Here is a 14,828-nt window from a genome sequence, read left to right on the forward strand (position 1 = left end):
GGAAGAAACATGGTACCTGTGGCTCTCTCTCAAGGCTTCCTTTCCCTTCCTCCATGAAATAACACCCCGAGGAGACATCCTGGGCTTACATTCGATCAGGACGTCGCCACTCTGTCGAGCCAGAGTTTGGGGCTTCAACAAGTTCTGGGAGAAGTCTGGCGCGATGGCTGATAGAGAGAGTGTAAAGAGAGGGATGTAAGTACTGTGAGGGAGACAGGAGAAGAAGAAAGAGAACGTAGGTTTAATTTACTGTCAGAGAAGGAGACAAGGGAGCAAAGGGGAAAGAGCTATTGAGGAAATGTGAGTAGAGGAGCATTCTTAAAACATGCAGGTCACTCCATCCATTAGGTAGATCAGCTCTCACATCCTTTCCTTTTTACACACATATACACTTGTTTGCACACAGGCAGACAGACTCACATGCACACACAAATGTGGGGGAACAGACACAGCATATCATTTTCAGGAATACATTTTATTTGAAAGAAGGGTGGTTTTCCGATTCCATGCGTTTTCCTTAAAAGGACATTATGCATGAAGAATGAAGCCGTGGGGCTCCAAAGCAAAAATGAGAGAATGTAAAACGAGAGTGAAGCTTTGTTGCTGCTCCTTTAGGCCTTAATTACTAAGGCGCCGTCGTCAGGAGCTGTTTTGTATGCGCACATACTCAGCAGAAAGCTCTTAAAAGTGAACACACAGCCTGGCGCCAGTGACATGGCTGAGCACCTGCCAATTCATGACAGTGCACGCGAGCACACAACGATACACACCATGATACACGTGTACTCATACACATATTGCACCTCACGATTATTTCTTGACAAATTTGAAATACCAGCGTTTTTTTCATCAAGGCAACAGATATTTGTCGTACTGGTCTTCTCACATAAAGTGGGTATATTTATATGAACTTCTATGTTGACTTGGAGGAGTTACAGTTTTAATATACTGTGTTTATCCTCATTGGGTTAAATGAATGTACTAAGGTACTACAAGATTTAAACAGATCCTCTGGTCCGTAAGGGGACTACATACTATAAGTGAGAAATTACTACCATTTATGAAGTGTTCACAACTGCATGATGAACAGTAAATTAAGATATGATGGTGGCACATAAATGATGGAAATTAGAAAATCTCACCTTATCTTAACACTAATAAACTATCATCTATTGCTATCTATATAAAGTGGAGATGTTGCACTGCACATCATCAGAAATGGCAGTGGGCATTTTTCATAGTTTTCTGACACCTTATCGAAAGGAGGTCCTTAAGCACACTACGTAAATACTAAGGAATAGAGATAGGGTTGCAAATAGGATCTCATAGTGTATGTCTATAACTGTTTGTATTATATAAGTTTTTCACTACACTAGCTGATCACTTTTTGGTCTCCACACCTACAGTACAGTCATCTGAACCTTCTCAGGGGCTCTTTGAGTTATGCAGTTTCAAACCTGTCTTCATACATACAGTTACTTTGTGCTGACCTGCCAATCAGAATTATAAATGTTTCTTAACACAAATGCTGAGCAAAGCTGCTGTGTGAGGGCATGAAGTGGCTTTGGCAGCCTTCTAACCCTTTGTTTTACTAATGCCATTGTGTCAAACTGCAACAGCAAAGAGCTGTGAGTGCTTATACAAGGATAAAGTTTAGCAAGATATGAAGAAGTGAATGACTAAATGTACGAAGATAAATATAGAAAGTTCACACATAATTTTTGGTCACGTTTTCTACAGCATTGTATGTTGGCAGGTACTCATAGCAGCCAAGCCTTTAACATTGGAAAATATGTAAAAATGAAGGTTTACATTTTAACACTGAGTACTAGGGGAAAGATCAGGAGATTATTTTATTCAATTAAATAGAATTAAATAGATTAACATTTAAATATCAAAGCAAAGTGTTTCTATCATCTCCTGTTGATTTCAGTGCACACAGCTGCTAATCTCCAAACAAACCAGTCATTTCACCTTTTCCAGCTGATCTGCATCCAGTGTGGTTACTTGATTTTGATAGCAGGACAAACTACTGGCAAAAAAAAATGTGCACAGGAATGTTCTTGGCCCCCAATCAGCTCAACACATAGGCAAGAATAGAAACAAATTTTGTTTTGAATGTGCCTAGCTTTCATTTAAATGAATGGGGAAGGTTGAGTTTATCCCTCAGATCTACTGCTCAGCCTTTTTTGCTAAATGTTTTTCATACAAAAACAAAACAGAAATAGAGCAATATTAAAAAAAGAACATTAGGGGATTTAAAAAAATGATATTTGTCATCCAATTGGCAAAACTGCAGACGGACATGTGTAGCAAATGTTCTGCCAATAGGACTGTGGGTGTCAGAGATGTGACCTCAAATATGGACCTTTAATTATAGCACCATCATCAGTCTGACTGGTATTGTACATATTTTGGCAGCGTTTGCACATGAATCAGCATGCCAAATCTGAGTTTCTATCATGAACCATGTAACAGTGATTGGGGAGATGGCATGAGAGCAATTCCACTGAAGGTATTTAGAGGAATCAGCAAAGTGATCTTACCTATGACTCGGAGCTCAGCGTTGGTAAAGATTCTGCCGTGCTTGTTCTCTGAGACACACTGGTACATGCCGATGTCAGCCAGATTTAAGCTACTGATCGTCAGCACTCCATTGTTCACCTGAACTCTGTCCTGCTAAAGAGATGCATACACGAACACACGCACACACACACACAGACACGCAAATACACACATGCGAATACACACATTTAACACCATGTGATTCAAGATGGAAGCTGTTGTGCTAACCTGAAAACAAACTAAACACGTTTAGACAAGATGAACAGTCAGCAGCAAGTGTTCAAGTGGTTGCCTCTGGTATAAAGATGTACTCCAATAAAGCCTAAGGTTTACGTGCAGTCAGGACCTCCTCTTTGCTATGACTATTTGTGCTGAATATAGTTTTATCAAAATCATATTTCCAATCCTTTACATACTTTTGTGTCTGTGCCGATGCTTGAAGCTGCATTCATAGATTTATTGGCCACTTAAGATATAGAAACTTGAAGTTGAAAATTACACATCCGTTATATTATGAAAAATTGCATATGTATAAACCTGATAGTGAGTTAGAAAACAATCACCTATTTGTACAAACTTAAAAAAAACAGTAGCAATGATTGTGTTTCTGGCGACCCAAGATTAATATTAACTGCTTTTATTTACTTTTTCATTTCCACCATTACCTTGGTTTCTTCATCAGTTCAAGTCATTAACTTGGTCAGTCTGCTGGTGGTGAGGAGATAGTGTACAAAGCTTATTATGGTTGATAAGATATAGTTTTTCACCTACAGTCATTTGATCTATTGTGAATATGGGAATAGAAAACATTGTACTCAAGCAAAAACAAAGCGGGGGATTCAGGTGCATGCAACCAAAGTGAAAATTTAGAAGCATAAAAAAACATTTGCACATCCAAATCTGTTATTATTCCTTGTATTTAGTTTGTTTCATCAAACTTGAGCACAGGGGGAAAATGCAGGGATGTATGCCTTGTTCAGTGTGCAATTATCCAGTGTGAACATAAAAACATATTGATTAGAGGAGCTTAAGCATCAAACCTAATTTTGATGAGCCTCTGTTGATTAAGAAACCTTAAATCCACAGAGCATTGATCCAAATAGCTTGATAAAAAATTATGGTAATGGACTTAGATTTTCTTGAGACATTATGGCCTTAAAATACTGCCAAAGAGATATTACTGGATGATCCTCAAGCAAATCTGACATTAATTCCTCTAAAGTACTGACAACTGTTTATTTAAGAATAATATCATGTAAACAGAGCAGAGAAAAAAGGGTTACTAGACTCTTCGGTTTCTCATGTACTTATGCATTTCAGTCCCACAAATCAGTTACCTGTATAATTCCCTTAAATGTTATCTCAATAAAGTTTTACTGATGTCACACAGGTTGACTTGTGTCACGCTTCCCCTGCTGTAAAAAAAACACTCAAGCAATACAACAATATTACAACTACAATCATCCTTTTTTTACATTAGGACATCTGTCTATATTTGACACCTATTGCAGAATGTCTTTATACTGTTTGTACATGTTTTAATATAAAAGTTAAATTTTAATAGCCATTTGCATTATTGCGCTGTTGCTTTATATGGGTCAATGAATGAGTTACATAAAGTAATAAAATGTCACTGCAAATTCAATTACTTCTCAGGTATTACATCAGCCTTTCTAGCTTTTTATATCTATCTTGTTTGAAGCAGCATTTGGTTAATTTACATGCATTTTGCTAAACTGAGATGGAAAAAGATAAACACACACACACACACACACACACACACACACACACACACACACACACACACACACACACACACACACACACACACACACACACACACAAACTAAATGCTAAATGGTTAGACATCTGAAGTCAACAACTATTATACATTAGCAACACAACAATTAGCAAAACATCACTTCTTGTTGATCGCACACTCTCGATATTTTGTGTTTCACTACTGACCTTTCATTTTAAGAAATGTGGAAGATCTATTTTAACAGAAATCCTATAAACAGTCCAATTAGTGCTATGAAAGTATCATATACTTGGTGTTAATATGAGAATACTGGACTAAAACTGCTTTGAGGTGGGTAATTAAGGCTATATATGGACATATTAAGTACTACGATGCCAAGTGTGTTCATTCTGATATATGGTCTGATCTAATTCAAGCTTTAGCCACACATTTTCTCTCCTCAGAGGAGTTGATAATTGAAACACTGCTAATTTTCTGTAGTCTTAATAGTCCCGTGGTGACTTGATGTAACCTCCCTCTGCTTAACATAGCACTGGCCACATTATCAAATGGTGGTTGAAATCAAACCTCAGAAGAATTACTCGGGAATAAGCTATAGCACACAGGGTATTTTGTTCTCCACCAAGTACCATGGAGACTTAAGTGACAGAGAAAAAGTGCTACGTGTATGAAGCTGTTTGTTTAAAAATAGATACATACAATTTTAAAAATGCCAACACAGAGTACACATAGCAATAGCAAAACATGCTTCTCTTCCCCCTACTCATTTTGGCCTTTACAAGGGTTGGCACTGCTTTCTGCTCCCGTTTTATAGTTGTGTCAATTTAAGTGTGGCGGCACTCATTGTTCTTGCTCTTGATCTTTCCCACTGAGTGTAGCTGGACCTTTTAATGTCACTGACAAAGTAGTCCAGAGGGTCCTGCCGCCAGTCTGTCTGTCGTCTGGAATCATTACAACACTGCCACTTGAAAAGACAGGGACACGGCTGAGGATCTTCAAACAGGGCTCTTCCTGAGGCCCAGTCACACGATGGCTGACCTGGCACTAAAGCCACCACCAGAGGGGGTCCTGGGTGAGGATGGATGCAGCATTTTCCAAGTGGAATACAACAGGACCCTGGGTTTTTGGCCGGGAATGGGGGCTTACATGTGTGTTCAAGGGAAAAAAGGATGATAGAGAGAGAGAAAGAGCAAGGAAAGGAAAGAGAGTGATGGAGAGAGCCATAGAGACGTTGAATAGATGATAGATGGTCCTTTTTAGGTTACACAGTGCAAGGGCCCCAGGGGATGAAAGAGATGAAAGAGATCTGTGTAAGTGCATGGGTTGGTGCCACACTCCGCTATTCTGTACCCACTACCCTGTTGAAAAACCCTCAGAGACTTAGTGGTGGCTCTATCACATCTCTTTAGCACTGGAGACAAATGGTGGCATTCGTCTACTTCATGGCCATCATTAATTATGCTTGACTCTACTCTGATACAAGCGTTGTTTCAAGTTGAGCTGTTAAAAGGCAAATCATGGACGCTCAGTTTGGTGATGTAATTATCCCATTCCTGATTGCAGAAGTGCATTGAATGCGTGCTAAAACACTCCTCAGAGGGTATGTCTCTGACTTTGGAGGTCGGATGTAGGAAAAAAACTCATGTATGTAACTAAAGGGGGAGCTGGTGGTAGAGTTGAAAAATACAAGTGTGAGTGGGTCCTTGTTTCACTGGGGTGACATTTTGAAGTGACAGCCCTCCTCTGCACCATTTAATTCCCTTGGAGGGGCCCCAAAATGAGATGGGAAAAGTGGGAGAAAAAAAAGGTTGAAAAAGACCATAAGAAAGATAAAGAGAGCACAAGAGATACTGAGATAAAGAGAGCGAGAGAGCGAAAGGAGGACTGATCCATTCTAATGAGGAATAACAAATGGCCCCCTTGGCCTTCCTCTTCTTTTCCGTCTCTCTCTACATCGCTGACCTTTGGGTTTGGAAATTGATTTACTGTTGCCGCTGTTGACGGTGGCATTTTGAAAATGGTAACACCCCACATCATTAATATAGCCACATGTACAGAGAATATGTTACCTTGGCCAACTGCCAAAGGATTTTTTACAATGTTATTTACAAATCAATACTGGGGATGCGCAGGTGGAGTGATATGGGTTCTCTCTGGTTAAGGATGTATGGCAAATAGAGGAACTGACCTTTTGTACGCCCTTCAAAAATCACAAAATAGACAGCCACTAATGACTGAGGGATAAAATGACGATGACAGTAATTCCTATTCATACAGATTCAATTTTTGGATTTGTGGATAATTACTTCTGTGTCATAATGGCGAGCCATTTAGAGTGCTATTGTTTAATCATCTTCACTGCGAGTGCATTGTGATTCAGCTTCCTAAGTGCCCCAGATTTTGAATATTATCTTAGCTCTCAATTCAAGTTACAGAAAATTATACTCACCTGCCCCCCTTTACAGACATGTCCAACAAAACAGCAACAGTTTGGTTTTGGTCTCATTACCCAATCCAAACACTGACACTATCAGTGACTGTGATTCACTGGAGTACTTCTTTTTAGGCAGAAAGCACACTCACTCGAACTGCACAATAACACAAAACGAGGCAAATTGCCTAAATGTTAAATGTATTTTGGATGATAAGGCATATTTTCACCTTCCCCAGAGAGATGACACTTAATGATAAAATTGAGAGTAGGAGATAGGAGAGATTGAGCACTAAATTGTCAACAGTCCCTAGTTGATGACAGGCTGAAAATGGCATCACTTTGGCTTCTTTGCAAAACACAAACACCCTCCTCCAACACATACACACACTCTTTTGAAGCCAGATTTAGTCCCTAGCAAATACAGCCATTTCAAAGTAACATATTCTTGCCAAATACAAGCCTATGAATTGGAGCAATTTTCCTTCTCAGCAAAATGAATGCAACAAAGGGTGAAGTAACACAGTGCACACTTAAGGCAGGCTGGTTCTGAATCTTATCATTATTCATCTTACACATTAAATTGTGCTCATTTCCAGCATTTAACCAGCTTAGGGGCTGTTGTAATGAAAAAAAAATATTGACCCTCTCCTAACAATAACGATATGATTTAATACCAGCCTGTTACACAGAGTCTTCAGAAATCGAATGTGTTTGTTGTCAGAAGAGTGTTAAACATTTTCATACGTGTTGATTAAAGATGGAGAACACAAATTAATGATTTTATGTTATTAGTAACCAAGCACAGGTTTGTCTAGGGACTAACATAGTAGCTTCCGGCTTAAATGTGATGGGGACAATGAAGCAGTAAATAGTGTATTACATTTCTACAGCTATCTAAAGTTAGGGTTGTAGATCAATAAAATACTGAGGTGGGACTGGAACAAATGCCTCGGGGCAGAGTTTTGCAAGCAGGTGATTTGCACAAGAATAATTTGAAGTACTTGTCTAGTTTGGCAATAAAGCAAAAATCTTATTACTCTACCAAACATTCTTCAATATTTGGCACTACAATATGAAAGAACAGTGGATGCTCATCAATGATATTCTAATGACACACTTTCATTTTCCCAGATTTTAATTTTATTTTACTTTTTAATTTGTTTCTTTCTATCTTTGTTTTACTTTTGAGGGGGATCAGCGCTGCATGGTGCAGGGAATTGAACATTCATTCTTGTGTCTGTATTCATTTTTTTGTTTTTCTCATGAAAAGCAATATTTTATAAAACTCTCCTACCTCCATAGGGTCCAAAGGCTCTCCATTCTTCAGCCAGCGGTAAGAGGGCTTGGGCTTGGCGCTGGCTTTGCATTCCCAGACCAAAGTGTCATCAATGGTCTTCTGAACATCCTGGGGTTTCTCAGTCAAGTGAGGCGCAGCTGTGGGGTCACATATTACATACTGTTAATGAACACTTTAACGCTACACAAATGCTTGAGCATTAACAGTATACAGCACTTTTAGAATAAATCAATGAACCAACCAAGCAGGCAATTAGTTCATTAAAGAAGCATCCAAAGGCACAAATCATAAATCCACTTCCAATTAACCCAAAGATGACCTCTACTTGAAAAATATATAAATAAAAACAACTGTATGATCTTAATACAAGGTAGGATCAATAGTTGAAACTATCCACTGTAATGTTGAATGCTAAAAGATAAGCTATTGGATTTTCTACAGCTAGTTGGAATTAACCATTTGATGCAGATATTTTATAAGAATCAAATTTAATTTTATTAATGTACATACATGTAGATGTCACAATGCTTACAACAAATAGGTTGTAATTCTTTTTTTGACTTTTTTTTTTTTTAAATGCAGTTAATAACACAGGTCATATACCCTCTTTGTCTATTGAAGTATCTGAAATCCATAGAGAAAATGCCCTTATATTTATGATGGTGGTGCTGCTGTCACATAAATGACTAGCACCTTATCTCTGGTGACAGCATAAGAAGATTTATGGCTCTTGTGAAGCACCCCTATAAATACAGGACGCCCTGTCAGGGTAAAGGGGAGAGAAGTAGTTGAGTCAGTCTTCCACCCTTCCTGGCTGTGCTACTTTGATAATTTAATAATTATATTATTAATCATAATGTGATTAATTTTTCTATAATGAAACAGCCTTTTATCTTATCGCTCTTCAGGGACATGAGAGTATAGTTTAAGCTAGAGCAGTATCCATGGCTCAGTGTCAAGGACTTTTTAGCGAGGCAAATGCTCACCCACACAGGGGGACTTAAACCAAGGGTTTTCTGCAAAAAATACAGTCTCTCCTATCACCAGGTCATTATGCGGCTATGAATATTACGAGTGAAACTGTTTAATTCAGGCATGACGTGTGCTGGGGATGTTAGAGGGGGATCAAAGAGGGGGGAAGCTGATTGAATAATTGATTGCTGTATCCTGTACGTAACAGTTGGTGTTTAAAAACTATATACAACTTAGATGCCTACATTATGAAACCATTAGATGACAGAAAAATGACTGGAAGCATAAAGCCAACACCAGTCTTTTTTCAAAATGATTTAAAGTGGGGGTTTTTTCGATTATTTTTCTTTGTATTTAATATCTTCAGTCACAGTGCTGCATGGGTTGTCTGAAGTGCATTGTACTTGGAACAAATTCTGACTCAATCAAGTAATATTTAAAAAGCTTACAGAGACAAAGTCTTCAGCAGCCCCATATGAGAATTGAGATAATATTTTATTATCAAAAAGTGAGCTCTTTATGTTCCTTTTATGAAACAATATTGTATAATAAATATTATCGGAAGCAGGGCAAAGCAGTGCTGAATTGAAAATATATCACTACATGAAAATAAATACTACATGACACTCTGTTAACGATATTACAAATGAGACTGTCAGAGATAACATAATAGAAGGGAAGACATGATGCAACCAGCTTCTATACAAAGTCAATACGATCTCCAGTGAGCCCATTCAAATGCAGACAACTGCTAAACCATGATTTCATAAACCCCTTGAAATTACAGAAGGACAATTAAGAGGGAAATTGAAACTGAAGCCAGCCCTTATTGTTCCTTTTCCAGCACTGGTAGGATGTTGCAAACACCACATCCTCATATTGATTCTCCTATTCTTCTATAGAATTGATGGATGTCCCTCGGGCTTCTGTCTATGGGAGCTTAAAATAAGATTACAGATTTTTATCACCTGGCTGCAGGCCAGCCTGCCTTGCTTTGAGAAGAGACTTAAATCTTACAAGGGGAAACATGTCTTCCACATGACTACAGCAGAGAACAGGTGTAGAGGCCATGCAACAAAGTACCACAGTGGTAGCTACAAGTTGATGAAAAAGACCTTGTTTACAAATTGACCTTAACATAACCATACTTATGTATACTTATCCTTGTTTTAGGACCTCAAAGCTGTCAAACCTAGTCCTGTGATGCTATACTGCTCTATGGATAGGCACTTGTCTTTAAAGTAAAGCATATTTAATCCTCAGCCTACCTACAAGTACTGTGAGCATTTTGTCTTACCTACAGGTGCTGCAAAAAAAAACTTGCATTATCATATCAAAGGCATCCTCCTTTGCAGGAAAGAAAAATCTGGATTTGATTATTTCAGTCAAGCACATCCCTACAGGGCCTTGTGTGCAGACATCATCAATGCATAAACTGCAAAATAATGGCGAGAGAAACTATAAAAATCCTTCATCAAGGGCCATTAAAAGCTTTCTCAGAATATGGGCCATAAGTCCAGAGTTGGTGAGGGAAAAATCACCTCTCTCTGAAAGGTGGTATAAATCTGTGTGCGATATGGCCCCATGTTTGCCGCTGGCACAATAAAGAGCTTGTCAGAAATGAACTGCTGGTAATAGATTAATTTACTGCCACATTCCACTATATGATACAGTTATATATCGAGTCTAATAAAAGCTACAGATTGCATGACAACAAATAAAACTTTTTGTTAGACTCAGACAAAATCTACACTTTTATTCTGCAAGATTCAATCATGCTTAGTACTATAAAGAACTATTGAGGGGTTTCAACTGAAAGCTATGAATCAATGGGTAGAAGATTTGGTAAAAGTCTATAAATGTACATGATATGTTAGGAAGACAACTGGCAGTTTGACAGCATTAGGTGTTTTTTTCCCCCCAAGACAAGAGGTTTGAAGCAGGGTAAGTTTTAGATCAAAGTCAGTGAAACCATCTTCTTACTCACCATAGAAAGACAGTTTTCCTTTAACCGAGTTTCTTCCTCTGCTGTTTTCAGCCACACATTCATACATCCCTGCATCCTCTTGCTGGAAGTAAGGAATCTCTAAAACTCCGCTGGCTTTATTTATGTCCACCTTCCTGCCAAAAGTGGCTCCATCCACTCTTCTCCAGCTGATGGTTGGCACTGGGCTAAAGGCGTGGAAATAAAACACACAGCAAGGCCACAAAATGAAAAATACTCCTGAGGAACGTTTTATCTGGGGCTTAAGCTTAGTCTAAGACATATATATGATATCAGTGAATACTGAAAAACCCTGTTAAGCATGTCAATCTATAATTAATCAGAAACATTAACTGGTAAGTGTTTCTTTTCTCTATAGTCTGTCACTCTGACCTACAGAACAAGAAGAAGTCATTAGAATGAGAAATATTTTGCTTACAAAATCACTTCACAGGAACCCGACACATTACCATACAGCTTGGATTGGTACAGTAAACAACTAATGATGTAGTCAAGACTGTGGTACAATAATACACAGTGGGACGTACTTTCCAAGTGCAAAACATTCAAGCTTGACAGTTGAACTCTTAGCGACAGGGACAACTTCAGGGAACTGCACTTCAATCTTTGGCTCGTATTCACCCATCACACCTGCACATGCAAAGAGAAATACAGAAAGGATGCCACATATGTCTAAGGGGAACTCTTTCATGCCCTTAAAATGTCAGAAGGAAACAAAATCAGAACAAAGTTTAAGCCATGACTACGTTAGCAAAAAGACATAATAATGCTGCACTGTGTCCGAGGACTTAAGGGAAAATACTGTCTCTCATTTTTCCTTACCACTTTTGGGATTTTGATTTAAAATGCAATTATTTTCTATAAATTACACTTCAGGCCTGTATTGGTGGTCTACACAGCATCAAACATCTGGAAAGCATAATTGCGAACCTATCTTGTTCTGCCTCATGAGGATGACAGCAGTCCTTCCACGGTTGTCTTTTCTAATCCAGTCAGCCATATTAAAATCAACTTCAAAGAAAACTTGGATAATGTGATCAGCTAGATAGTTTAACCACTCGTATGCAGCACATTTATTTTTTACTCTTTAAAAATATATTAATGCAGAGTGGTGTTTTCTTTCCTAAAGCCATCTCAGTACACTCAACACACTAAACAAACAGCAGCATTACCTTGTAGTTAAGCCACATCTCAGACATAAATTAAGTACATTTGATTACATTTGCTGGCACCAGTTATCATTTCAGCTGACAAAATCAAACCTTTAGCTCTTAAAAGTTGTTCTATTCCAACTTTGTACTCTATGTAAGTAGAGCTGTCTCATACCATCAACCCGCAGCACAAGAGGTGTTGGTGGTCCTTGAACACTGCTTTTGGTGACTGTGTTGGTGACTACACAAGTGTAGTTCCCCACATCAGAGGGTTCCACTTTCGCAATGTAGAGGTTACCCGTCTTCTGGGACACGAATCGTCGTGTGTTCTGGATGACAAACGATGGGTATTCATTGAAGATCCAAGTGAAGGTAAGCTCTGTGAACAAAGTCGGGGATAATGGGTGTGAGGCACAAAGGGTTCAAGTCAAAAACACAGTGCATTAATTCATCATCTATATCCATGCACATATAATGTATGCCTCATCAGCAGTCTCATCACTTCAATTTGAGTGGATGCCTTCAGGGATAAAGCAATTAGTGGTTTGGACTGAGTGCCAGCCTTCCATGATTAAAAACACAATTTATAATTGAAGAGCAATTACTCTCAATCACTGTTGGATAAATGTCCTTAATATGGTAAAGGTTTCACAGGTTCACCACGTAAGAGTGATGATGCTATGAGTATGAATGATTGGCTATTCAGGAAAGTTGGATATTTACATCTACAAGATTCGTACATCTCCTGAAACTAATTGACATCGGGATACTAACAATAGAACTGTGTCAAAAAAATGCTGCCTCCTCATTAATTTTAATTAGACCACTGCATTTGTACTGTTTGTACTCATACCCCATTTCAATATTTCTCCAGTACCTGAGGCAACAGACTCCCAACAACACAGTCCTTCACATTTATTTAACACAGTGCTGTTTTTGATCTGAAGCCTCTGTTTGTGGTTGTTGTCGCAAAATGTTCATGCAAGTGTAAGAAGAGTAAAACTGAGTACGTGATCTACAGGGAAGTTATTGGGAAACAATTTTGATTACCGATTATTCATTTGAGACATTTTGGATGCAAAAATACCCAAAATTCACTGGTTCCATCTTCTTGAATTTGAATTTGCTAGTTAAATATTTTGGGGAAATTGAAATTGATATATACATTATTAATTGCTTCATTGAGAAAATAGACAGCAGATTAATTGATAACGAAAATAATTGTTAGTTGCAAACCTTGAGGAGACCATATTTGTGCTAATCATACACCCTCAATGTAAAGTAACCTTAACGATAAAATAAGGCTGTTGTTCATTTTTGGTTCCTATTCTTGGGATGTATTACTTAATAAGAATTTATTCAAAAAAACACACACAGTGGTTGTACGTTAAAAAAACCACCCACCCTTTGTAGCTGTCATGTAACAGCAGAGGACCTTAAATCAACTCTTAAGTGACAAAATCCTGCATAAAAAAACCTGTATAATGCCCTATAAAACCAATGTATTTCAGAACATGCTATTCAGTATGGTAGCTACCACCTAGTCAACTATTCATCATCTGTGATAACAAGCTTCTAGGAAGGACTCCCAGTACTATCAACCAAATGGAGTGCAGACAGAGAGGCTTTGTACTAACAATCAGCAACATTATAAAAAAGAATGATGGTGTTTTGACATATTGACACAAGGATAGATTGCTCTGGACCATATTGCATCCCTGTCCCAAAAGCAATCTTGGCCGTTGGTAAAAACTTGTTTAAGCGATGACTCGGCACTACAGTACAGGGAATAATTGAGACACGAGTTGGACGCTCATCTACTGACTCAGAATTCTTCACTTCTACCCTTTAGGGGGCAAGAGGATATGTGGGCTTTGACATACTGCAAAACTTGCAAATGAGGTAGAATCTTGAGACCTTGTTAGTACAGGGTGGAGTTTTTTTTACATTGGTTGGACTGGTAGAGGACGACCTAACCTTGTGATCATCCGAAGAACACAACATGAGATTGAAATTTGGATCAGTCAGTGTAATCACACCTGTCTCTTGGTTTTGTGCCAAATATGTCAATGTTTCCTGCTTTACAATCTGCCACATGTTCAATATAACAATGTGTATGAACATTATAATTTATTATAATCTTCTGTAAACACCCTCCTTTTGATTTCACACAGTACATCTGCTAACATCCTACAGTTATTGACAGATGAGCTTTGAAAATAAAGGAATAGTTTGATATTTTAGAAAATATGTTTCTTCACTTCCTTGCCAAAAGTTGTATGAGAAGATCAATACCACTCTCATGTCTGTCTGTTGAATATGATTTTGGAGACAGGAGACAGATCGATTATTATATAAAAAGTGAAAAAATTACAAATTGCAGATTCAAAGGGATCGTTATGTGCTGGACTATTTCTTGGCTGGGAGCAGTGACTTCCTGGAGTTTTGATATCACTGTTATTTATCATTTTTTAACTTTGGTTTTTAAGATGAATTAAAAAATGAGATGTAACATGTTAATTAGTGAGCTTTAGAGTTGGTTGGTTGGTTGGTTGGTTGGTTGATTTTTTTTTAACCTTCTGCCAAAGCAAGGCTAGCTCTTTCCCCCGGTTCCCCATCTTTAGGTTAAAGCTAAGTTAACC

The 14,828-nt window shown here is 38.2% G+C and overlaps 1 protein-coding gene across 1 annotated transcript in view; it reads right to left on the reverse strand.

The window, feature by feature from the left end:
* Positions 1-14,828, reverse strand: part of cntn3a.1 (contactin 3a, tandem duplicate 1) — a 69,980-nt gene that overhangs the window by 23,876 nt on the left and 31,276 nt on the right. Inside the window, exons 5-10 of the mRNA XM_062426802.1 lie at positions 12,362-12,565; positions 11,563-11,665; positions 11,018-11,202; positions 8,056-8,195; positions 2,547-2,679; positions 17-167 (exon numbers count right to left, since the gene is read on the reverse strand). Of these exons, the coding sequence (XP_062282786.1) occupies positions 17-167; positions 2,547-2,679; positions 8,056-8,195; positions 11,018-11,202; positions 11,563-11,665; positions 12,362-12,565 (916 nt within the window). The remainder of the gene's footprint in view (positions 1-16; positions 168-2,546; positions 2,680-8,055; positions 8,196-11,017; positions 11,203-11,562; positions 11,666-12,361; positions 12,566-14,828) is intronic.

The sequence above is a fragment of the Scomber scombrus genome, chromosome 10 (genome assembly GCF_963691925.1).
Source record: "Scomber scombrus chromosome 10, fScoSco1.1, whole genome shotgun sequence".
NCBI classification, from domain to species: Eukaryota; Metazoa; Chordata; class Actinopteri; order Scombriformes; family Scombridae; genus Scomber; species Scomber scombrus.